This window comes from Lycium barbarum, chromosome 11 (genome assembly GCF_019175385.1).
Source record: "Lycium barbarum isolate Lr01 chromosome 11, ASM1917538v2, whole genome shotgun sequence".
Taxonomy (NCBI): Eukaryota; Viridiplantae; Streptophyta; class Magnoliopsida; order Solanales; family Solanaceae; genus Lycium; species Lycium barbarum.
Window position 1 is genome coordinate 13,035,562 of NC_083347.1, and position 27,395 is coordinate 13,062,956.

Below are 27,395 nucleotides of genomic sequence, written 5' to 3' on the forward strand. Positions count from 1 at the left end.
AGTAAAATTGAATATTGCTAAAGGGAAAAGAAGGGCAATATTCAACAAGTCAATCTCTTTGAAAATACAGACTTCCTCGTTAGCATAGTGAACATGGTTTGTTTTCTGTCATAGTCACATAGTATTGATGTTACCAAACCAAGACAATCTAAAATCTCGTTCTATAAATATGTTTTATATAACCCAATAAACTCTCCTACTCTCAAACAACTCCTCACAAGTCACAGCACAACAACAATGGGCTTTGACGATGATATTGAAGATCCTCCATTTTTTCATCGAAAAAGCAAATATGATCTCAATAGCAAGATCATGTTAACAGCTATAATTCCTTTATCTATAGTTGTTTTCTTCGTTAGTCTCCTCCATATATACGCAAGGTGAGTACTTAGACGCCAGGCTCGATGTAGGGCGGCTCTTCAGCGCCTCAACATCATCACCAGCGCCGCCCAGGTCGAGCCCCCCAAAAACGGGGCTCGACCCCTCTATCATAGCTTCACTTCCAATATTTATTTTCAACCAAAATGATCATATAGAAAATAATTCCATCGAGTGTACGGTTTGTTTGAGCGTTCTTGAAAATGGAGAAACGGTTAGGACTTTGCCTAATGATAAGTTGGTATTTTACCAACTTATTTCTTCTTTAATCTTAGATTGTTGTTATGTTTTGATTGAGAAAATAGTGCATTTAATATCGTTTACTTTCATTTTATAGGTTCATATGATTGAGAAGAGCTTTGGAAGAAACCAAGTGAAAAACAAGAAAAAGAAACCAAATTGAAGAAAATTGAAAAAGTGGCTAAAAATGAAAAAAGGGGACAAATTTGTAAAAATGGGACAGAACTGCAAAAACTGAAATCTGGGGCATATTTTGTCATTTTTGGACTTGGAAAAATTGGGCAACTATAAAAGCAAGACTTGGTGAAATTATTTTTCATCTTTAGCCATTTCATACAAGTCTTGGAGAGCTTAAGGTTTTTACACTCACACTTGGGGAATGAAGATTTGAAGACTTTTGATGATAATTTCTTTATCCTTTACTCATTTCTTCTTTCCTTGCTATGTATTGACTATTTAAGTGTGTAGTGCTCTATTCCATTACTTGAAACTTGTTTATGAAAATATACATTATTAAATTTTTGGATGAATCTCTTGTTATGTTTATGTATTGAATGATTTTTACTTCTATTGAAGTGGGTCTTTTTTATTTTAATTAATCTTGTTCTTTAATGTTTCTTAAGAAATTAGCTAACCCTTAGGCCCGCCCATTTACTTCGATTTGAGCTCGAGAGAGGAAGATTGAAGTTGGGAAAGATTAATTAACAAGAATTTGAGGCTTTAAAACCCATCTAATAACTTGAGCTAGAGATAGGAAAGTTACTTGAGATTATATTGATTGTGCTTAATATCACACTCTAAGGCTTAAGAAAGCTTAGAATGAAATTTATTCATTTGGTCGAGAGACTTTTGATGAGATTTTAGAGATAATTATCTAATTAGCATAAACTCACTCATAGTTGTAAAATCGTGAAATACATTGGATCGTTACTTGAGAGTAATTTCCCTTGTATCCATGCTTGTGGTCATTGATCATTTTACTTGTTTTCTAGTTTAGTTTTGTCTTTGTTAGTTTTTAAATCAAAAATCAAATATTGAAAAAAAGTGTTTGGCTTAGCTTAGTTGGTGATAATTCCTTACTTGTTTAAATCGCCTAGCATATTGTTCCCCGTGGGATCGACCCATATTCATAGTTGGGTAAATTATATTGCATACGGCCGTGTCCTCTTTCTCTTTGAGGAGTGGATTTGGACGTTATCACCTAACTACATATTTTTCATGCGGAGTGTATTGATAAATTGTTAGGGTCACATTCAACGTGCCTGATTTGTCGGACCGAAGTGGAGCCCCGGTTATTACCGGAGCCCCGAGAGGGCGTTTTAGGGCGTACACCGCCCTCAGCGCCGCCACATGACGGTGTCAATTCAAATACTATAGCTATAAATATGGAAGGGATGATTTTTTCGGATTGTGGATTAGCACAACCTTCATCATCATCATCAGCTAAAATTAGTGGATCAAGCTCGAGACCAAGTTCGTTTAGGAAGATGCTTAGCAGGGAGACATCATCAAGAAGAATTCAAGTTCAATCTTGTGGTACAGAAGATAGTGTAAATGATCTTGAGAGAGTTATTATAGTACATTAGGTATGAATTATGATGTTTATTTTTGGTTCATATTCGAAACTCCAGGGTTCTTCATATCTTAATTCTCCCCCATATAGTTCTTGTACACACATATAAAAGAATGACAAAAATAGATAATTTATTTTTCCAGCCAATTGTTTAACCACAGTTTTTTTTTTTTTTAATTGCATTTCAATCTGATGTAAGATTTTGGTTAATTACTTTAGATGTTAGTGTTTATCATACATTAAAGAGTTTAGCGTTTATACACAAATGGTTAAAAAAGATTAACATTTGTGCATTGGCTGTATGACTTTTTGTTTTGTTTTGAAATAAGGTCATTTATATAGTAGTTATTACAAGTAAATCTCTTGATAAACACTAATTGGTAATTTGGAAAAGTTGGTAATTATCCTGCTACCACATGTTTAAAAAAAATTACACTACCAATATATTTAACTTAAATCCTAGTATTTTGTGACCTTATCCTTAGCTAAGCCTGCATATAGATCTCAAGAGATTGTCAGTCTTTCGAGTCAGCTCCATTCCATGTGATTTGAGATCAGAGGCGGATCCAGGATTTGGAGGTTCCGGGTGTCACAGTGCTTTGAATCCAAATAGAATAAGCATTTGGTTTGTTTGATGATCTTGGGTTTAAGATCGGGTTATTCATCTTTTCGATTTATACTCGATAAACTGTGAGAACGAAAAAAATACTCCAACTTGGCATAACGAGGGCTTTTGTTACGATGAGAGAGAGAAAACTTTGGAATAGGAAACTTATGATAATTTAATTTTTCATATTTAAACAAATAATTAACAAGAGAACGAATAAGTCAAGAATTAATAAATAAAGATAGTCAACAACAATAATATAATTAATAATTAAAACAAGTTAAGAGAAATTAAGGAAAAGAAAAGAAAAAGAATGAGAATGGAGAGTTAAGGATTCTATTTACATTTTGAAACCATCAGATTTCCTTTTCCTCGTAATCTAAGTCCTAAACCATACGAGCTTTCTACGAATCAAGCATATAAAATTAATAAGTGATATTCAAATAAATACTTCAATTTTAAATTACAGCTTAAGCAAAAAAAAAAGTTGAAGGCATCACTTATACCCATTACTGTTTCTTTGATCCAGCAAGCCAAAAATTATTAAACTGGGGGCCGAACCCTCATCGTGGGAAGGGTATCATTCACCTTTTGCCACTAGCACCATAGTATCATTTGTTATTAGGGGTGACAAGTTGCTTATTAATAGTATTTCATATATAGAAATACATGTATACATACAATTTCCGCCAAAACTTGCGGGTGGCGTAGCACTCCCTCGGACCTTAGTAGATCCGCCCCTGTTTGAGATCTACCTTTGCTCATTTTAAGTAACACTTATATATACTCGTCATAATTTCATACCTACAAAGTGCATTATATTTAGAGATCGGCGCTAGACATGATATATAAAACCATCTCAAGTGACCTTCTCTCATTTTATTACATTAATGTGTGATACTTACACCTTCTGGTGCATGAATGTGATCATTTTTAATCTTATCACAATATATTGGATGTAATTTGAAAATATATATTTTTATTTTTCGGGTATAGAGATCCCAATATATTGTGAATTCTCATAGTACTAATTTTGGCAATTTGTAAACGGACTTCCATTCTTGGCATAAAAAATGCTACGTGACTACGTCAAAGAAAACATAAATTTGGAAAAGTTTAGCTGGCAGTGTGATCATGGAAATGACAAAGTGACCACACAACAGAGTTGAGATTCTTGACATGCAAGTTTCTGAAAAATTATCAAACATCACTAATACCAAGTAGTTTAAAATTTCTTTGTGGGTCTTGATAAGGAAAGTCTTATAAAGTCGATAAAAATAAAACGGAAAAGACTCAAAAATGTCCTTAACCTATTGGAAATGACTTAAAAATGCTCTCTATCCACCTATTGGGTTAAAAATGCCCTTAACGTTTTCTTTAGGTTCAAAAATGCCCTTCAAGTTAACAGAAAAATGACATGAAATTTAACTAAACAAGTGGCCATTTTTTATTGGTCCACATAAATTTTGACTCAATAAAAAATTCCGACCCGGACAAACACCTAGATCCGTTCACAATATAACCTCTCTCACATGGAGATTAAGCTTTTCCTTCCTCTTCTTTCTTTCTTCCCCCCAAAATAGCAGATAAACAATAGCTTTGAATCCAAAAAGCAGCAGCTAAAATGCAAATTTTAAGCCAAAAAACAGCAGGTAAATGCAGAATTCTAACACAAAAGAATAGTTTAATGCAGAATTCAAATAGAAAAACAGCAGCTAAATGCAGAATTTTAGTTTAAAAAAACAGCTAAACACATAATACTAACCCAAAAGCAGCAACTTTTAACCCTACAAACAACAGCTAAAATGAAAGTTTTCAACCCAAAAGAACAGCAACTAAAATGCATAATTCTAACCCAAAATATAGCAGCTTTAACCCAACATATAGCAGCAAAAATGCATAATAATATAGCAGAAAGTACACCATTATATAAAGGCCAAAACATCTTCCATTAAAACATCAGTTTACATCATTACATAGCAGCTTTCTTCTACATTTCAAACTATACTAAAAAGTAGTATTGCATTACATAGCTTCATTTTAGCCGCTACAAAACCACAGAAAATAGCCCACGAGACTACGAGAGAACTCTTGAATTTTTGCACTTTAGCCTCCAACTTCGACACTTTCAACAAAGTTAATACCCTCAATTTCAATCACCATCTTTCTTAAATTATTCCTTTCTTGACGAACGATATCCAATGAAACTTTTAAATTGTTGATCACCAATGTTTCAAAAATCAAACAGATTTCTGGGCCAAATAATGCTTACACCTGAGCGAGGACACTTATAGGATTTACATCCAGCATTTACCCGAGTCCTCAATAGCGATTACGTGAAAAACCTTGGTCACGAGAAGAAACTGATTTTCAGACATTGAAGAGGAAGAAAGAAAACAACAAATTAAAAATAAATAATAAATGGAAGAAAGGGGAGAGAAATTGGTGTGGAAGAAAGAAAGAAGAGGAAGAAAAAGTTTAATCTCCATGTGACATTTTTTAACCTAAAGAAAACGTTAAGGGCATTTTTAACCCAATAGGCGGATGGAGGGCATTTTTGAGCCATTTTCAATAGGTTAAGGGCATTTTTGAGCCTTTTCCGAAATTAAAATTATGGGTCATATTTGCTGAAATTTCTGCTGCTATGACTTAGTAGTAAGTAACAACCAGATTTTGCTGCCAACGTGAAATACAAGTTTTTGTAATGTGAAGACGAAACTTTTCTTTTCCTGATCAGATCGAGCAACGATTTTCAAAAGAGGGAAAGTTCGAATTTTTTACCAAAGTAAGCCATTATTCCAGCCAATTCACCAAAATAATATATTCTTTTGACAATTTACAGAAGTAGAATAAACGTATTCCGCAGTAACGTATTATGCATTATTTTATTCAAAAAATTCAACGGGCAAAAAAGTTAAAGGTTAATGGTGTTAAAGGGTAATTCGTTACTGTGAGTAACGTTTTATGGTTAATTAATGGTTTCAATGTTCCACTGATTTGAGTGCTTTATTTTATGGAGTATGTATGATTCACTAAGGTCTCTTAGTCTACAACTTGATGGAAACCATTCTTAGCTGCCGTTTTGCTTTATACAAATTTAGTTCCAGAGAAGTGAATTAAGAGACCAAATTTAGCTGTTGTTTTGCTTCTAGAAGATGGAGTATTTTTCGTTAAGCGGTAGATATGAAAGATGGTTGCTTCTTAATTTTCATATATGAAAAGACTGTGATATATAAGCATTAATTACTAGTAGTTATTGTTGTAAACTTAAGACATTGTATCTTTAATTTCTTTTGGGTCTTAACCATCCTGCACTTTAAAATGTATAAGAAAATGTTGAAAGAGAGAATTAACCAACTTCTGCTCATATAATTTCCCACTGCTGGTGTTGTTTTGAAATTGAAAAACTGCTACTTTATTTAGCTAATCAATACTTTTTTTTATAAGGCTAATCAATATTTTTTTAATCCTAATTAATTTTTTCAAGGCTAATCAGTATCTTTTTGTAAGGCTAATCGATAATTTTTTTTTTAAGGGTAATCCCTATTGTCGGTAAAGTTTTATAATTACATCAATCAGAAGGGTTCCTAATTTGATGAATTCTTTGCAAGATTTAACTGCTCGTGCCTGGATTCTGTAGAAACGTTACTGTCAATTACGTTTTAGCCTGAAGTTGTAACTCTGAGTTACGACTTTAAGATCAATCAATGTCAGATTTTGTATTCTTTAGAGTCGTTACTCACAGTAACGTATTAACCATAAAACGTTACTCACAGTAACGAATTATCCTTTAACACCGTTAACCTTTAACTTTTTTGCCCGTTGAGTTTTTTGAATAAAATAATGTCTAATACGTTACTGTGAAATACGTTTATTCTAGTTTTGTAAATTTTCAAAAAAATGTATTATTTTGATGAATTGGCTGAAATAATAACTTATTTTGGTCAAAGAATCGGAAAGTTCTTAATAGTTTAATTTCCAAATTGTTACGCCATCTATTTTATTTGTTATGACAAACTTTTTATCTCTAAAGAGAAATTTAGCGTAATGAAATAAGGTTGTGTGTTGTTAGTTTATGTTGTTAACAAGAGAAAATATTTGTTTACATCATGTAAGACATATCTCTTACTAGGCATTTTATGCAAAGTGTAACTTAAATGATAGTGGTTGTGATTAATTATGACATGCTATCTTAATTTTAAGGCCCCTAATTTTAATTTGGATGAAAATAACTAAATAATGAAAATAAGTGTCAAAAGAGTGAAAAAATATGGCAATTTATTTGGAAATCAAGAATATTTCTATCTAATACAATCACGAGGAAGCGGATTTTGTTCCCACCAAACTAAAACAATATGTTGATGTCTCTAGTAAACCAAAGTCATCATTCAATATATCTATTTTACTTCAATTTCTTCTTTACAAATAGTAACAAAATAATATGAAGGCATGACTACTAAGCTGATCAGACCAAGAGCAAAACTGGGCCTAGCAAAAAGACTAACAATAGGAATATGCCTACCAAAAAACCCAGTATGCTCCTAAAGATCATTCAATCTACCAAAAGGAAAAGAAAAAGGAAAAAAGAAGAAAGATAAGCAATCCAGAGAAGTTGCTATTGCTACTGATGAACAGGTGAATAAGACTAGCACCAATGACAAACCGATGAACAACAATGATCCAACAGAGAACCACCAGCAAGAAGAGGGGAGCAGTTCCAGCTCCCATCTTCAGCAACATGAAGAGAGTACTCAACACAGCACCAATGAAATTGAGCATGGAAATAACAACTTGGAGGCCGTGAACAACAACAATCAGGGTAAGGAACATCAAGGTATGCAGCATTTATTATGGCAGCCTGATGATGATACTACTAGTATCCCATCAGAAATCATGGCACTACTAGGTATAAAACTCACTGTTGATTTGAACACTGGCCCTGCTACAGAGAATGTGCATATCAAGGAACCCATTCAGAACTACAAAATGAATGAGGGAACCAAAAGGCAACGACAACAAAAGGAGCAACGTGCCAAATGTGTGAACCAGTAGATTGAAGTTTCCTCTTCCAACAGGATCATAGTTATGATACCAGAGGATCAACTCCAATCAGAACCTCTTAAGACCAACATCAATGATGGTTTTTCTCCTGCAAAGAAAGTCAAGAATAGAAACAAAAGAAACAACAAGAAGAACAAAGACAAAACCTCCTCCTCTGAAGAGGGAGGAAGCAAAAATTGATTACCCCCCCTCCCTGTTTTTATGATTAGTTCCATTTTTTGGAATATTAGGGAGGTAAAATCAAGGAAAGCCATCCACAGGCTTAAAAAAACTCATTCAAATGAACAAAGTGGATCTCATTGTTATCATAGAACCCTTTGTCAATATGAACAAGCTTAGTAAATACATGAGATTTCTAGGCTATCAACACAGTATTTCAAATACTAATGGTCAAATTTGGTTATTTTGGACTGGGGACCATCATACTCAGGTGGTTGTTAGCTCAGACCAACAGATTACCGTTAAGAAACACTACAATCCTTCAAACTGTGAACTCTTCATTACTGATGTATATGCTAAATGCAGTTCTAGGGAAAGACAAGACTTATGGGCTGATTTTATCAATGTTCATCAGCTGATCCAAGGGCCTTGGTGCATTGGGGGAGACTTTAATGTCATCCTAGACCCTGATGAGAACCTGGGAGGCAAACCTCATAGGATGAGGAATAGCTTTGACTTTAGCACCTGTATGGATGCTTGTGAAGTTTCTGACTTGGGATTTGTAGGCCCAAAGTATACTTGGTGCAACAACAGAAAACCAAGAAAGAGAATATGGAGTATACTTGGTGCAACAACAGAAAACCAAGAAAAAGAATATGGAAGAGGCTTGACAGGGTGTTCATTAATGATGATTGGGCGCAAATCTTTACCAACTGTCAAGTTAGATGTCATCATGATTAACATGATAATATTAAATATTTCAAATTCTTGGACTTCTGGGTAAGTCAACCAACCTTTCTTTAGTTAGTGGAGCAATCATGGAACACTAATGTTATTGGTAATCCTATGTGGAGACTGCAGTCCAAGCTCAAGCTTCTCAGTAAAAATCTAAGTACTTGGTCCAGAGAAGTAGTTGGAAATGTTTTTGAGCAGGTCAAAATTTGGGAGGATAAAATGCTTATCTTGGAAGATCAGGACTTACACCTCAACAGTGAAATCACCAGAGAGGCTCTCAACAAAGACCAGGCAGAATACATCAAGTGGATGAATATGTAAGATAACCTTCTGAAACAGAAATCTCATGTAGATTGGTTTGAAGAAGGGGATTGCAATTCCAAATATTTTCACAGTGTTATTAGAGATAGAAAAAGGATGCTCCACTTACACAGAATCAGAAATCACCATGACACATGGATTCAGGGAGATGATAGCATAGCTAATGCTGCTGTTCATCACTTTGACCACCTTTTTAATCTCCCTCACTCTTTTACAGACTTTAATATTGTTGATTGTATTCCCAGTATTATTACTAATTAATATAATTATTTCCTTACAGGTGTCCCTGATTATGATGAGATCAAAAGGGTTGTATTTAGCATGAGTGCCTCCAGTGCTGGACCTGATGGCTTCAATGGTACCTTCTATCATAAATGTTGGGATATCATTGGAAATGATATCAAAGATTTTGTACAAAGTTTCTATTTAGGCAAAAAGCTTACAAAATACTTTACTCATACTTGCCTTGTTTTACTTCCTAAAGTGAACCCTCCCTCCACCTTCTCTAATCTCATACCTATTAGCCTTACTAATTTTTCTCTTAAAATCATTTCAAAGATTCTTTCTATTAGACTTAATCCCCTTTTGGATAAGCTCATATCTGAGAATCAAAGTGGTTTTGTCAAAGGTAGGTTAATCACTGAAAATGTGCTACTGGCACAAGTAATTGTCCATGGTATTAAAAACTATAAAAACAAGTGGTAATATGGTCATTAAACTGGATATGACTAAAGCTTATGATAGGATGTCCTGGGATTTTCTATTAGCTGTTATGAAGAAATTTGGTTTTGCCGATAATATGTTGTCTCTTATTGGTAATCTCCTTGCTGGAGTATGGCACTCTATCATATTAAATGGCAATAGGAGTGGTTTCTTCACTTCTACTCAAGGTCTCAAGCTAGGTGATCCTTTCTCCCCTTTTTTTTTTTTTTTTTATTATTATTGGTGCTGAAGTGTTGACTAGGTCGCTTAACATTCTTAATCATCATGAGCACTTTACTCCTTTCTCCATAGATGCTAGAGGTCCTATTATTAATCATCTTGCATATGCTAACGATATTGTTATCTTCTGTGGGGGCAACAATAAGTCCATCAAGCTCATTAAGCATCAAATCAAAAGATATGAGAATGCTTCAGGTCAAAAAGTCAATAACAATAAAAGCTTTTTCATAACTGCTCCTAACACTTCTGTGTACAGGACAAATAGAATTAGAAAAGTGTCTGGTTTTATGGATAAACCTTTCCCTTTTACATATCTAGGCCGTCCTATTTACTACGGCAGGAAGAATTCTCATCTCTTTGATGACATGTTGTCCAAAATAGTGAAAAAGTTAAATGGCTGGTGTTAACACCCAATTTTGTCCCTCCTTTATTTCAATTTATTTCCTGGAGCTTCTAAATTTATTGACGAGCTAAACACTTTATTTTCACTATTATTAATTTTCACTATTTTACTATCAACGTTACTAGCATTACTTTATTACAACTTTCAAAATGGTTCGTCGTCATCTCATTTTAGGATTTGTACTCGTTAAATTAATTTTACTTTATTAAATTCTTTACTTTCTACATACTAATTATTAATCGTCTTCATTGTACTAGTTATTAAATTAGAAGCCCAAAAAATAATTAAATAGAGGAGAAAGGATCAATATTTTGGACCAACATTTGAGCCCAAATCAGTCCACTACCATTTCCAAACGTCCAGCCCACATGTTTAATTCGGATCCAGCCCAACTAAAACTACCCAGCCTCACCCGTCCAGTCCAAATAATTACCCACGACCCGGCCCAACTGCTACATCAGCTAAACAAAATCCCTAAACCTAAAAAATCAACAACGCCTCTTTCTCTTCCTCTCTCCTCTCTCCCTCATCCCTTTCCTTTCTCAGCAAAATCCAAACTTTGCTCAGCTATGGCAGACCTTGCCATACTATTTTCGCACAAGCTTCCTCTCCTCTCCTTGTCGTCTTCTCGACGCACTCTTTTCGTCCCTCTCCTCTCTCCACTTCCAGCAAAACCAAACCCTTCTTTAACCTTATACAGGCTTATCTAACCATTTCTATACAAAATCGTCTCCATCGTTCTGTCGTTCAACAAAAGAGAATTTCCCCTTTCTACCATTTTGATTTGGTCTTTCAATGGCAACAGGTTTGTTGCGCCATTTGGGTGAAAAATGGCCACCCACAAATCTCTGCTATGTTATTCCAATCCGTGACCCCTTTTTGGATTTTTGTTGAATTTGAATTTTGAATACCCAAAACCCTAACCTTGGTCCCCTATATATATCATCTTATGCCTCAGCCGAAAAGGGAGACGGACGATACAGACCCTTGCCCTCTATCCATTTACAATTTCTCAATCGGTTTATCCCACAAAAAGACTAAAACTTTAGCTGGCTAGAACTTTCAATATTTCGTTCGAACTCATTCAGCTTGAGATTCGGATCTACTCGTAACGAGAGGGTAGATTCGAGACCCGACGCCCCATTTCACTGTACACAAAACAGGTCAATAACTCTCCTTCTCTTTTTTACTTCAGTTCTGTTCGTCGCGTTTGATTTGTTAGTTTGTTTTATGTAGATTCCAGAATGTTGGTTAAGGTTTAGTTTGTCTAATTTCAATAGGAATATGAGTTAGTCGTAGTTTCGTTTCGATTTTATGTGAATGTTATACCCCATTTTAAACTGGTTAAATTAGAGTACAACATATTGGAGATTCTTATGTTACTTTATTTTAAGGAGTCGCCACCTAATTAGTTTAACAGTGAATTAGGACACCTAATTTATTAACTAAGGTAAAGCCTAACTAAACCTCTGTTAATGGTCTGCTCAATTAGCGTGATTCTAGGTAAGGGTTCTAGATTATCCTAAAGGGAAGGGGTTAGGCATCCTTTAGAATCCGTTAACTATGGTGACCGATCAAATTAACTTAGGTTAATTAACTAAGGCTAAATATAGTGTTTAAATTTTAACAAAAATGGCTTACAAATATTGCTAAAGTTTAAAAAGGAAAATAATGTTAGCTAAAATAAGATTTACAGAAAATATAATAATTTGTATAAAAGAAGATTTTAAATGCTAAATAGAACTTAAAGATATTGCTACGGCCTTAAAAATACAGTAATGCTATCAAAATAAGATTTGTAGGAAATAAATAATTTACCTAATAACTTCTTAAGAGAAGACTTAACAAATGCGATCTTTCGGTAAAAATTATATTATATGAATATGGTGATGTAGAAAAGCCTAGGCTTATATTTTAATATGATGAAAAGGGCATGAGTTTATTTCTCTCTTTCTTTAACTTTATTTAACTATGTTTGGCTAAAAACATGTATAATCGGATCAAAAAATGCTTATAAAATATGCTTGGATTAATATTTACATACTAGGGGGGTCGTTTTGAAATTTTAAGATAGTAAAATGAAACATAATCCCTTTGATGCAAAATATGTAATTATGCTATTTTGAAAATCAATTATTCGAAGAAAGATAAATGTTATAAGTATTATAAATAATTTATCGTAAAATAAAAACAAGAATGAAACCTATGGAGTTAATGATTTCTCTCTTAAATTAACTACCCATTATACTAAACCCCACTAATTTGCTAAGGTTCATCTAAATTAACAAACAAAAGTGTTAGTCATACAACATAAATTAAAGGCACAAAAAGAGTAAAAAATTAGAAGAGGAAATAAGTTAAATGGGCTCAGCCCATTTAGGACTGCTGGGACCAAGCTGTTGTTGGGCTTTGGCCCAGTCGTTTTAACATTGCTCCAAAGGGCTTAAATTCTGTTCTGTGCGATATGGGCCTCGGCCCAGATATTCTATATTTTGCTGTGGACAGAACTGGACAGAGAATGACTCGGAAGATTCCGTTGGGCTTTTAGCCCAACTCCGAATGCGGGAGGGGGACGAGTCCCTTGGACTCGTATGCGAGGTTCATGCAAAACAAAAAAAATGAAAGAAAAAGATTAGTATACGGTCAATGAATTATATTAAACGTATGAAATATAAACTCAAACAAACCGGCAGATTGTGTATATTCTATGTATACTCTATGTATACCTTATGTTATTAGATTAAGCATTTCAGATCATGATGGAGACTAAAAAAGAATCGAAATGCCAGATTTGTTCACGTTTAAACTGGAATCGAAATGACCTCAACTACATTATTACTATTTTAGAAATAACAGTCGATTATTAAAACATTTAATCAGAAACAGGAGAAGGTCGAGACTTGAGATGATTTGTTTTGAAACCAAAATTGGTTGTTCTCTTCAAGAGTAGACAACACAAAGAGGACAAACACCAATGGTTGAACACATTAACGTCTCCACAACTCAATAGACCAAGAAAAGCATTTAAAGGCTCTTGTCATTTATAACTCCACTTGGATTCAGTCGAACAAAAGTAAAGAGAAGAGTAATATACAAAGGGAAAACAGGCCACATGCATGATATACCAAATTTCTGCTTGTTTGTTAATACTTAAGGGGGTCCTAGGCAATTCAGTACCAAATTTAAACTCAACAAGATAAGCAATAGGATCTAAGTGAGCTAAACACTTAATGTTAGCATATTTCACATATTCAGAGCTTCAACACTTATTTTAATCTCAATGGAAACACCAACGTAGTATTAAAGGAGCAGAATTGATTTTAAAGAAGATTTCAATAGTTTGTAAGTCCACAAATATTCATTTGATGTCTGATTGGTCCATTTGATGTGAATGAATATGGTATCGAAAACTATCTTATTCCTACTTCTTCAAATCAAGAACACACAACAAAATGAATATATGTAATTCCATCCTTCCTCAGGTAAAACCAACATTCTAGATGAAGTCAATAACCATAGAAGAAAGCATGTTGAACCATCCAGAGAGCAGTCAAGAGAAAAACTGGAAAATCCCCATAATTCGAACAGAAAACTGTTTTCATAAATGTTATACACCAACTGGTTGAATATGTAAGACAGTCAAGCATCGAAATTGAATCATTTCAAGTTTTAAACAAAAGTTGAGAAAAAACACATAATGAACCGAAGATACAACTAAAGTTACAACAGATCTCAAACCTTCCTAACATGCCTCTAAAAGGGCAAACTGTATGAAAATCATGAAGGACTCTCAGATTAGAAACACAAAGAAAGGGAAAAGGACTGCCCCAGACCAATCAATTAGGTGGTGACTCCTTGAGCATGTTATTACCAGTTTAACAAGTCTCTTATTTTCAAAACTCATCTTAAGCAAGTACAATAGCACATTTGTCGATAAAGAAGAAGAAAAAACAAATCTTTAAACGAATGGAACCTTATGCTTAAACATATACTAACTCACAATTTCTTGCTAAACATCTGACATCCTTTTATGATAGTGAGAAAAGGCATATAAACTCTTGCTAGTGATATTAATTAGTTCATAAGTTGCATAATTTAATGACTCATACACAGCTAATGATATGGACATAATTAAGCAAATTGTAAGCCTTAGACGTGCAAGATTAAGCCATCCAAGCAAGCGAACATGATCTTTGAAGCTGACATAGGCAGATAGCACATCATCTTCAGGGGTTAATCCAGGTTCAACTAACCACGGGGAAACTAAATCTTCTTCGAGTGCAGCGAACAGGGTGCGGGGCTTCGATATACAACTTCGAACACTACGATTTTCCGAGCCCGTATGCACTCAGATCCGAGGCAATCCCAGAAGCAAAAAAAGGACAAAGAAATGCTTTAGAAATTTTAAAATCGATGTCAAGAAATGCTGAAACTATTCTTTTCCTAAGGGAATTTCTGGGTGGCTAAAACTTGTTACTTCCAGGGAATTTGAAGCGACCAAAAGAACTTAACATTTTTTAGGGGAATTTTCGCCGCTCAAAAGACCTCCCTCAACCCACTCAACTAGCAACTATTTATAGGGTTTAAACTAGGGTTTGGGCTGGGATTTGAAAATTGAAATTTTTTGGCGGGATTTGGTTAACAACGTTAGGATTTGCAGGTATCTAACCTATTCGACCAGAAAAAGAAAGGAACCAGACAAAAACCAATGAAAATCGGTACCCGAAATATGAAAAAACAACTGATAAAAAGGGACGACTCCCTTCACAAAGGGACGAAAACATTTAAAACCTTTCAGATCGCAATCAGAGATGGAACGAAGAAGACAAAACTTCAACGTTTGAAAACTGACCGGGGGGGGGGGGGGGGTACAAACATTAACTTCCCTTCCCAAATTGACCATGCATAGGTCTGTGGGAATGAAAGGGGTGATGTGATTTGCTATTTTCGTTGAAGGGGAGATGGAGTGAGGAGAGAAAAAGAAGAGAGAGAGAGGGAAAGAGAAAGGAGAGAGAGGGAAAGAGAAAGGAGAGAGAGAGATGAAGGGGTATGCGGCTGAAGGAGAAAAGAAACTAAGGGTTTCATTTGTTTAATAAGTTGGGCCGGGTCGGGTTTAATGGGTAATGGGCTGGGAAAATTAAAAAAATGGGCTGGTCCGAAATGTTGGCTAATTGGGCTCAGATTTGGATTCTAAATTAAATAAAAGCCCCTTTTTCAATTAATGTATGCTAAATGTTATTTAGTACGTATTTGTTAGTGCTCGGATAAAATAAGATCATATGATAGTCGTGCAATAATATCTTGAAAATTCAACAATAAATAAGCGCTACTATTTAATTGCGAAAATAAATGTTATGCATGTGCGTAAGATGGTAAAATGATTATAATGTGAATTGCAATGATACCGGTAATAATAATAATAATAATAATGATAAAAAATAATAATAATAATAATGATAATAATAGAAATTACAATAGCTGGTGAATGCAATGGAATACTGAAACGCCGATTTTAATAAAGCTAATATAAATAATTATAGTAAATTATAAATAATTATTTCTTAAATTTCCAAAAATACTAGAAACGTAAATAAATATTTAAGGAAGGCGGCACAAAATTGGGTGTCAACAGTGAATGCATATATCTTGTGTGCCTTTATTGAGTTTATTTCTCTTTTCATCGAACTTGCGAGGTATGAACCATTTACAGCTGTGTTACGGGGTCTATTCAAAAAATGAATTAGTTTAGGAGGATTAATTCAAAGTATGGGCTAAGTTTTATTTGAATCATATCTTCAAAGACTTTCTCCTCTTCGGTTTTTTTTAAAAATATTTTAGTTTCCATAATTTTTCTTAACATCTTCATTTTTGTTTTGCGGGTTTTGTTGTCACTTCATACTATCGATCAATTTCTTGACTCTGTTTTATATGTATTTAAGTCCAAGTATGAGTTAGTTAATTAAATTCAGGATTGCTTCAGGTTCGTTTGGGCTGTTGGTGATATTTGTTTATGTTCTTTCCCTCTTTTAGTAACTATATGCATGAATTGATTTGGTTCGTTGGTGCAACTTCTGTGCCTATCTAACAAGTTAGTTAGTAAACTCATTTAAGATATTCTTATTTAAAATGACCAAAACGGGTTAACATGATTTCATAAGATCTAACTTTTCTTTCAGCGATTGTCAATTTGTGTTCAGATTTCAATATATGTTAAGTTGGCCTGCTGTCTCTTGTTTTCCACCTCGTTACATAAGGTTATCATTCACCAATAATCATCTAATGGGCAGATTTGCCTTGTCAAATAAGGATTAACAAATCTGCCTTGCATCCTTGTATCATCTACTGCCCTTCCCCGAGACTGTCTACAGAAACTTTCAAAGGATTTTTCTACTGGTTTCCTCTTTCATTTTATTTATAGATAGCATATGATACGTGAGAAACTCGAACATGATTTGGCTTGAATGTTTTCTTTCTTCTAGATCCCCTGTATTAATTTCGCCGCTACTGTTGCATCTTTGTGATGCCTTACCTGTGGTTGAATTGGCTACCGTGTGGTACATGTTGCTGTCTCTGTTTGGTTTCTTTATATCCAGTCCCTTTTCTTTGTTTCCTCTTTTATTCCCTCGAATGCGATGTGTTGATTATATGTATGTTCCTCTTGGAAGTAACATATGAACCTGGCATGATTCCTCTGTTTCCAGCCCCTTTAACCGAATGAATAACCTTGTTTTTGTCCAATAATTGTTCAGTTAGGGGTGGCTAAATAAATGTATTCAATTTTGATACATACATAATGTCACCATGTATAGCTTTCTTCCTGTAAGCAAATTTAATACTCTAAATGGGCATGTGTGATTCAAGATGTGAAATAAATTCTGTGTGTAATCAAGTCTCCTGTAGGCTAGCTATTTTTTTCCTTATTCATCAGGTGCTTTGAGTAGCTAAAACATTGGCCTTCTATACACCTCATGAGCGTGTATATATAAGGTATACTTAAGATATGCATAGAATATACACAATCTGCTGGTTTGTTTGAGTTTATATTTCATATGTTTAATATAATTCATTGATCGTATACTAATCTTTTCTTTCATTTTTTTGCATGAACCTCGCATACGAGTCTGGGGACTCGCCATCTCCCGCATTCGGTGTTGGGCCATAGCCCAACGTGATCTTCTCCTCTCTTGTCTAGCCTGCCCACAGCAACAAAATTAAAAAAAGGGACTTTCTGGGCCAAAGCCCAATAACAAAATAGGCTGCAGCAGCAGTCCTAAAAAATGGACTGATCCATTTGCTCTTCTTTCCTTCTATCTTATCTTTTGTTGTGGATTTTTGATTTACCTTGTGTGACTAACACTTTATTTTTGCCTCTTAGCTTATACGAATTATAGAGATATAGTACGGGAAGTTGTAGAAACAATAAGTAGTCATCTTAAGGGAAAACTATTAGTAACTCCACCGGATTTGTTTTTTTTAATTAATTTTGTCTATTTCTAAAATTGTTTATAGTACTTATAGTATTCACTTATATTACACAATTGATCTTCAAAGACGTGAAATCGTGAACATCTATTTTGAATTAAGAGTACGTCCTATTCTTATTATCTTAGAAAATTTTGAAATATCACTAAGACGTAAGTACGAACTCACGTATACTTTATCAACAACTCTTCAAGTTTGAATCTATCATGTACACTTTTAGTTAGGCATAGTTAATAAACATAATAAAAAGGAGAAGGAAAACTCTCATCTTAGCTGTACTTTTAAAACAAAAACCAGTTAATGTCTCCCCTTTTGAGTTATTTTTCGAACATGTTTAAAACGTTACATATTCTGCGCTCTTTCAGTTTATAACTAAACTCTTTTATGTATATTATTATAACTAAACTCTTTTATGTATATTATTATTTCCTACAAGTTCTATTTTAAACAACATTCTTATATATCTATCTATAACTTTAGCAATACTTACAAAGCTATTTTCTTCTCTATAATATTATACTTACACTTAGCCTAATTAAATTTGAGTCCGGTAGGATTAACCATTATTAATGGAATTTAGAGGATGCCTAATACCTTCCCTCTAGGTTAGTTGAACCCGTACCTAGAATCATTTGGTTTCGTAGACTTTAAAATAGAGTTGACTTTAGATAAACAACTTTAATTAACTTTAGGTGCCCTAATTCACCATAATTAATTAGATGGCGATTCCCTTACTTTAATTAACCCCGGAATTATCGGGATGTTGTAAACTATTTTGACCCCGGTTAAAATAGGGTATAACAGCTGGCAGGGGAGTATGCTATCTCATGGAGGTAAGATCATTCTTATAAGGCATGTGCTACAATCTCTCCCTGTTTATATTATGTCTGCTATGAATCCCCCCAAAGGAGTTTTAACTCTCATGGAAAAACACTTTGTAAATTTCCTATGGGGGCCATCAGAAGGTAAGAACAAATATCATTGGGCGGTATGGGATAAACTTTTCCTACCTAAAGATGAGGGTGGTATTGATATCAAGAGAATGGAAGATATCTTAGATACCCACATTATGAAAAGGTGGTGGAGGCTCAGGACCCAACCTTCCCTTTGGGCCAATTTCCTTCAGAACAAATACTATAAGAGAGAATATTGTGTCACCAAAGTGGCCATATCTCCAGATGCACATACTTGAAAAGGTCTCATGAAAATCAGGATCAAGGTTGAACCTCATATAGTTTGGGATGTCCAGTCTGAAAATTCTAGTTTTTGGTGGGACAACTAGACAGGTAATGGAGCTTTAGCAAAAATCTTCCCTGGCTTAGGAAGATCAGCTAAGCTCCCAGTTAACTTTTTCTTTGAAAATAACAATTGAAATCTCACTAAACTTCAAACTTTGGTACCTTTGCAGGTTGTCCAACAAATTGCTCAAATCAATATTGGAAACCAAAATGAGATAGATTTTCCAATCCGGCAATTGACTGAAGATGGTTCCTTTTCTAATAAGAGTGTTTGGCACTCTATTAGAGCATGTGGGCCTAAACACCCTTTCTTTAGTAGTCTCTGGCACAAGAGAATCCCCTTTAATTTCCTTTCCAAACTGGAGAATTTTTAAGAGGAAGATTCCATTTGATGATACTATTAGCATGTTTGGGAATGGTAGGAGATCTATGTGTGTCTGTTGCAGGGTATCGACTTATGAGACCATGCAACACTTCTTTGTGGAAAGTGAAGTTGCACACCAAATTTGGAGCTACTTTGGCAACCCTTTGGGAATCCAACACATTGATTAACCTATTCATGTTGTATTTAAGAGATGGTGGGATTGTAAATACACTAACAATGTTCAAAAAATGGTTTTGCAGGTCACTCCTCTCATCATCTACTGGGAGCTCTGGAAACAGAGGTGCTCTTGCAAGTATGTTAGCCAAAGGAGCTGATCATAGGGCAAATGCAATATCATGGTGTATGGACCATTAAAGTTGTCCTGAACAAGATCTTTCCATCCATCAAAGATATTAATGATTGGCCTAAGATCTGTAACTTGGTGGAAAAATTGAGACCTATCAGAAAATGGTGGCAAGTCTTTTGGGGGATGCCACCTTTTGGAAGCTTGAAGATGAATACAGATGGAAGTTTTATTGCTGCAACTGGGAGAGCTGGAATTGGAGGCATCCTTAGAGATTGGCAAGGTAACATGGTCATGGCATTCTCAATCACAGTACAGTGCAGCAGCAACATGTAGCATCCCCTTTGGGAGGATGTCACTTACGAAACAAAAGCTAAGTTCACACTTACAACGTTTAGAAGAATTTATATCAAAAGACATTCACAATAATTTAGTGGCGGAAATAGGCCCATGCGAAAAAGGTTTAAAGGTGCGACATTTTCTTTCTTAACAAAACACTTCGTAACATCTCTTGAAGAAATACAATATCAGGGTATCAATTTAACATGGTAGCACTCTTCTTGAATAATCAAAATGTTGAAGCAATTTCCTAATGAAATTATATTTCCATTCAGCACCATTGCAGGTTCATATTATACACGAATTTCAAGCGTGCAAATATCAAAAGAAAACTAGTCTCCTCCTTGGTACATAATTACAAGACAAATGTAAATTTAGTACATGTCATGACTTGGGTTGAAAGCACACCCTAAAATAGCAAAACAAGTCACCAAGTTCCAGTTACAAGCATATGGTCTTGTGGTCCAACAAGCCTCCAAAATTACATACATAAGTGTGACATATGGATCATGTACAAGTCCCTAAAATTTTACAAGACCTATATGCATATGCAAATGTGATCTTCAGTAAAGCTCCCAAAAAGTCTACTCCAAATGGCCATCTTCAAATCTCTTCCCTTACATTACCTACGATAGAAAACAACTATCGCTAAGCATAAAGCTTAGTGGCGTATAAACTTTGGGATTGGAGCCATTAGATTCTCCAATTCCCTTTGGTCATAGGAGCTCAATAAGATAAAAATAAATCAAGTAACCAAGTATATCAAGTATCAAATGTCAAACCTTGAAGAGCTTCAAAATATCGATATCAATATTCGAAGGCTCAAGTGTTAAGAAAGCTTATAATTCAATTCAAGAGAGTTTGTCAAATAACAAATTTCGCCCAATATGTACGTCATGCCATCACACCAAGTACAATCACTATGAAGATGGACCGAAGCCCCAAATCAAGTAGGGCTGAAACCCAATAATCAAGAGAATCAAGAACCATATTAAAGATGGATTTCTAGTTGGTACTTAACATGGAGAAGTTCCATAACTAAGAAGAAACACAAATCCAAAGTCAAGATGGCAAAAGATTCGAGTCAAGAGGCATACCGATATCAGTGAAAAAGTCACAACAACAAGAAGGACAAAGTCCCAACAAGAATGCAAAATGATCAAGCAATTCGTACAAGTGGGCGATTTAGCGAATATTTTGCAATACTTGAGATAATAACCATACAATGATATAAGATGAAGAGAAAGGAAACAACACATCAAGATACTTCAAAAATTCCAGAAAATAAAGATATTCCAAGTTCAAGTTTATACACAAATCTTGGCGTTTTACCACACAACAAGTTCTACCACAACTTGAGGAGTTCACATCATGTACGCCATAGACCAACCAAAGTCCACTTCGTCAAACAATTCCTCTTAGCTTGTACAAGAGTATATATACCTTAAATACACAATCGAATATCTATTTAAGTTCAATGGTTTCAGGACGTCGAAACTAAACATGATATCAGTGAAAATCACCCTAAACTATCAAAACAGGAATTCTGGACAGTACTACTGTCTTGTATTGTGGCTCAGTTTCAAAGGGTTAAACGGCAAAAGTAGACTTTGTAGCCTTAATGAAAGTTGTAGATATATGTCTTGGGGTTTAAGAGAAATTTAAATCACTCCTATAGCAATTTTGTACTACAAGATATGCTCAAAATACTAACAGTAATACATGTAGGGTTTGCAAAACAGAAATTTGGGCAACACCTGCCTTGTACTTCATCACCCCTTTTCGAGTAAATACAAGAAAAACTAGGTTTTGGGGCCTGAACGAAAGTTGTAGGGCTATGAAATAGCTTTTTAGAACATCTTGGATCACTTAAGACTAAATTTTATACAAGGAATATGCTGAAAACACTAACAACTGTCCGGTGCAAAAACGAGTTTTGTAACTTACCTCAATCGTGTGGAGTTGTTTGTGGCTCAACCAAAACAAGTCTTGATGATTGATTTAGTGGGATAATTTGATGAGTGGAGAGGGGTTTTTGGGATTTTATTTTCTTGGAGAAAACGAAATTGGAGGTGGTGGAGAGGATAAGAGCCAAAAAGGTATATATGTTACTTGGATAAGGATGAAAAAATAAATTAAAAAAATAATTAAAAGAAAAAAAAGGTTGCCCAAACTTTTATATATCTATTATATTTCATAATAAATTTATCAAGAGGATTATAAGTGGTAAACATAACAACATCACGAAACTTCCTTGTAAATATTAACACAATCTAAAGTAAGCAATTTTCATATATCGCCAAATCCACGTAGGAAGTGCGAAGTAAATATATCCTTACTATAAAGATATGATCAATCGAAAATTCAAGTATTAATTTTAAAAAAAAAAAAAAAAAAATTGGGGTGTTACACAAATGCAGAAGCTCTTGCAAGTGTGTTTGGAGTGAAATGGTGTCATCAACATGGTTACACAAATTTCATGCTTGAACTAGACTCAATGATGGTTGTAAGCCTCATTGACAATCAAAATTCATCCAATATGAAGTTGAAACATCTCATAGACAAGCTGTTGAAGATCAAGCAAGAGTCTAATTACCATGTGAAGCATTGCTTTAGAGAGTGCAATCAGGTTGCAGATAGTCTAGCAAAATTAGCCTCTGCCTCTGCCCAAAATAGAATTGTACAGACTTATTTTGATCTGCCTAGAACATCTAAAGGTCCCTTTCAACTTGATAAGTGTCAAATGCCTAGTATTAGATCTAAATTTGACAAAGCTAATTTCTATGTTAGTTAGACTCTAGTTTCCCCGAAGCTGGCTAACTATGTTGTGGCCTCTTCTGGTACTTTTGTGGTGATGGGATCACCAAATAATGTGTTGTAATGGAGGTTTGGCCTAGTCCCCCTCTATGTAATTTTTTGCTCAATACAACACTGCCCAGAGAAAGATTGGGTAGCTTTATTTATATATAAAAAAAAAAGTGTCAAAAGAGTGAAAATAAGACAATTTATTTGGAAATCAAGAATATTTCTATCTAATACAATCACGAGGAAAAGGGTTTTGTGCCCACCAAACTAAAACCATATGTTGATGTCTCTAGTAAACGAAAGTCATTATTTAAGTATCTATTTTGCTTCAATTTCTTCTTTACAAATAACAAAATAATATGAAGGCATGACTACCAAGCTAAGAGTCAAATCAATCTCTAATAATAAAAATCGATAGATTATTTCAAGAATATTCAAGGGAAATGTAACATAGTTCAAGTCTAACAGAGAAATATGCTATAAATTGTGGGAAATAATAAGAAAAATATTGTTGGTTATATTCTACAGTATATATTTGCATTTAGTGGCTCTTTTTGTGTTTGGGGCGATGAAAACCAGAGAAATGTTCTTCGTGGTATAGTGAGTGTTTTTCTGGACGATATAGTCAATGTTTAGTTACCCAAAAAAAAAACAAATACAAATTAAAAGTTCGACTCTTAATTCATATTGTTTGCTTAACTAACACGACATTATTATCTATCTTTAACTCTCAATATTTCATCAAATATACCATGTGAAAACACTATCAAAATATTGACAGTATTATCATTTCCTTAATAAATATTTTTCAAAAATATCTTCACTCACCCATCAGCGGGGGCGGATTCACAATATAATATGTGGATCCACATGACACCAATAGCTTTTTTTAGATTCCGTATATGTACTAAAAATTCACTAAATATCTTAAATATTTATTCATGAAAGCAATTAATATTATATACTATTAACTTGAGATTATCATAGAAACTAATAAATTTCAAATTCTGAATCCCGCAAGTGCGATGGAACCCTATAAACATCATAGTAGTTTCTGAAAAAATTAAATATTTTCTAGATAATTATTTTGGAGGAAAACATGCATAACAAACACAAAAAATATATTTAATTACATTGATCTTTCAGATTCTCACACATCTTTTACTGCTGCTTAACCAAATCACCGCCCATCAGTAGGTATTATACTAACTACTGATAAGAAATCTGATACTCCCTTTAAAATGAAAGTTGTGGTTCTAAAATTGTAAAGTAGGTACATATGTTAAACAATTATACATTTAGTAGTGTTATTTCCAATTTTCAAAGAGCTCTGTGATGCAATTTTAGAATAAATATAGGAAATATTTTGGAAAATTACATTAAAAAATCACAAAAATAACTAATTAAGCTTGAATAGCTTATAAAAGAAATAGTACAAGCAACATATTAAAAGGGAAGATCAATTTACTGTAAAAAAATTTTAACTGAAAATTATGTGTCGGAGAAGAAAATATGAAAAACTGTAGTTTAAAAAGAAAGCTAAATGAGATAGAATTTCAGCTTTTTATGGGATACTGCAGGCTAAATACCTTTTTTTTATTTTAAGGAAATTACTTGTACTTTTTGCGTTTTATTTTTCCCTCGATTTAGCATTAAAAACTCCATCCACATAACGATAATTTTTCCTTCATATGATAATTGCATATTCTGATCCCGTGAAGTTTTGTGTAGCGAATATCACATATTGTTTATATTATTATTTTGGTTCAAAAATTAAAAATGTTTAATTATCTACAAATCAATTAAAGTAATTAAATGAAGGTTGGTGCAATTGCTTCTTTAGTGGGACCATTCTTTACCGAATTACTTAAAGTAACTAAATTAATTATCAACAACCCTTTTCAGCTCACGAATTTTGTCAAGGCTTAATCCTACGTACTCAACAAATTTTAATTGACATAATACCCAAAGGCAAATATTTGGAGTTCACCTTAGTCAACCAACTAGACTTTTCTTTAATAAAATAATAATTACGGTGCCTTTTAAGCATTACCATGTTTATGAGTCAATGACGTCGTTAATAATTTACTAATTTCCTGTTGGACACGGAGAAAGAGAAATTGACATTAGGAACAGGGGGCCCCTAAAATAGAAAAGGTCTCACATATTTATTTCAACAGATTAATACCAACTGCCGTATCAAACTTCACTCTGTGCCTCGAAAATCTTGGGCATTAATTCCCAGGATTCAGGAAGAAAACTTAGAAAAAAGAAAAATCGAAGGAAACAAAGTTTATTTTTTTGTACATTAAACAAATATAAATTTTTAAATTCGTAGGCGATTTTGTCCCACGACAACCGCCAACCAGTAACTCTTAATCTATGTCCCAAAAAGAAATAAAACATTTCTATATTTAGAAATTATTTAACTTAAAAATTCTCCTTTTACCCACAATGAAATGGTTTACAGCCACACAAATATCTATGACTTGTTTTATGCATTAAGTTTCAAAAGTCATATTTTCTTTCTTAAACTTCATACCTAGTTAAAATATACCATAAATTGGGATGGAAGAAGTATTAAGTTTGACTTACTTTAACTTGTTAAATTATAATATTGTATAATTCAAATTATAAGAAATCAAAAATTATTTTGAAGTTGATATTTGTTAGTTTCTTTAATTTATGTCTAAGTAAAATTTGTAGTCAAAATTTTATAGGAAACACAAATTCCGTTTCTAATTAAAGTAGATTTTGCAGTATTATAAATAATGAAGCTACTCATATATTTTTCTTGTGTAGAGAAGTGTAGAGAAAATTCAAAGATATGTTAAGATCACGAGAAAATAAATAAAAAATAAAAATAAAAAACATTAATGCTAAAAGGAAAAAGAAGGTCAATATTCAATAAGTCAATCACTTTGAAAATACGGACTTCCTCGTTAGCACGGTGAACATGGTTTGTGTTCTGTCATCGTCACATAATATTGATATTACCAAACCAAGACAATCTAAAATCTGGTTCTATAAATATGTTTTATGTACCCAAAAACTCTCCTACTCTCAAACAACTCCTCACAGCACAACAACAATGGGCTTTGACGATGATATTGAAGATCACCCATATCTTCATCGAAAAAGCAAATATGATCTTAATAGCAAGATCATGTTAACAGCCATCATTTCATTATCTATAGTTGTTTTCTTCGTTAGTCTCCTCCATATATACGCAAGATGTGTACTTAGACGCCAGGCTCGACGTAGGGCCTCGCCTCAGCGACTCAGCATCGTCACCAGCGCCGCCCAGGTCGAGCCCCCTAAAACGGGGCTCGACCCGTGCATCATAGCTTCACTTCCAATATTTATTTTCAAGCAAAATGATCATATTGAAAATAATTCTATTGAATGTACGGTTTGTTTGAGCATTCTTGAAAATGGAGAAATGGTTAGGATTTTGCCTAACTGCAAGCATATTTTTCATGCTGAGTGTATTGATAAATGGTTTGGGACACATTCAACGTGCCCGATTTGTCGGACCGAAGCGGAGCCCCGGTTATTACCGGAGCCCCGAGAGGGCGTTGTAGGCCGTACACCGCCCTCAGCGCCGCCACTTGACTGTGGCAATTCAAATACTGTAGCTATAAATATGGAAGGGATGATTTTTTCGGATTGTGGATTAGCACAACCTTCATCATCATCAGCTAAAATTAGTGGATCAAGCTCGAGATTAAGTTCGTTTAGGAGGATGCTTAGCAGGGACAAATCATCAAGAAGAATTCAAGTACAATCTTGTGGTACCGAAGATGGTGTAAATGATCTTGAGAGACAGTGATTATTGTGCTTTAGGTATGAATTATAATGTTTATTTTTGGTTCATATTCGAAACTCCAGGGTTCTTCATTTCTTAATTCTCCCCCATATCTTTCTTGTACACACACATAAAACAGTGACAAAAATAGGTAATTTATTTTTCCAGCCAAGTGTTTTACCACTGTTTTTTTTATTTTTTTTATTTGAAATTGCATTTCAATCTGATGTAAGATTTTGGTTAATTACTTTAGAAGTTAGTGTTTATCATACATAAAAGAGTTTAACGCTTATACACAAATGGTTAAAAAAATTTAAGTTTTGTGCATTGTCTGTATGATTTTTTTTTTTTTTTTACAAAATAAGGTCATTTATTAACTAGTAATTATAAGTAAATCTCTTGATAAACGCTAATTGATAATCTGGAAAAGTTGGTAATTATCCATAATAACGAGAGTTAGTAACTTGAAAATAGGATAAGTTACATTCCTAGCAAGTTAAGTTACAGCAATATGTTAAAAGTTCATTAATTTGGCAATAAATATAAGTTAAATCCAGCGTTAAAAGGAAGTTACAAGAAAGACTGGTCACTTGACTTGTGCATAAACATTAGAACAGGTGTAGAGTAGGCATGTGC

At 33.9% G+C, this 27,395-nt stretch overlaps 2 protein-coding genes and 1 pseudogene across 2 annotated transcripts; all 3 read left to right on the forward strand.

Annotated features, from left to right (window-relative positions):
* Nucleotides 1–224: 224 nt before the first annotated feature.
* On the forward strand, nt 225–2,476 carry LOC132618508 (E3 ubiquitin-protein ligase ATL41-like; annotated as a pseudogene).
* Nucleotides 2,477–8,184: 5,708 nt separating this feature from the next.
* Nucleotides 8,185–10,423, forward strand: LOC132619448 (uncharacterized). Its single transcript, XM_060334353.1, has 7 exons — nt 8,185–8,798; nt 8,924–9,070; nt 9,188–9,309; nt 9,355–9,485; nt 9,633–9,775; nt 9,819–9,976; nt 10,089–10,423. Exons 1-7 carry the CDS (start codon nt 8,185–8,187, stop codon nt 10,421–10,423), a joined length of 1,650 nt encoding a protein of 549 aa, XP_060190336.1.
* Nucleotides 10,424–25,562: 15,139 nt separating this feature from the next.
* Nucleotides 25,563–26,926, forward strand: LOC132617535 (E3 ubiquitin-protein ligase ATL41-like). The gene has a single exon (XM_060332553.1). The coding sequence runs from the start codon at nt 25,908–25,910 to the stop codon at nt 26,781–26,783; it is 876 nt and encodes a 291-aa protein (XP_060188536.1). The 5' UTR covers nt 25,563–25,907; the 3' UTR covers nt 26,784–26,926.
* The last annotated feature ends 469 nt before the right edge of the window (nt 26,927–27,395 follow it).

Bases quoted from the DNA above. Each gene is read 5' to 3' on its own strand.
- LOC132617535 (XM_060332553.1), top strand. From the start codon at position 25,908: ATGGTTTGTGTTCTGTCATCGTCACATAATATTGATATTACCAAACCA.
- LOC132619448 (XM_060334353.1), top strand. From the start codon at position 8,185: ATGAACAAGCTTAGTAAATACATGAGATTTCTAGGCTATCAACACAGT. The intron at 8,799-8,923 runs GTAAGTCAACCA...TACTTGGTCCAG, and splicing joins TCAAATTCTTGGACTTCTGG to AGAAGTAGTTGGAAATGTTT. The intron at 9,310-9,354 runs GTATTCCCAGTA...ATTTCCTTACAG, and splicing joins AGACTTTAATATTGTTGATT to GTGTCCCTGATTATGATGAG.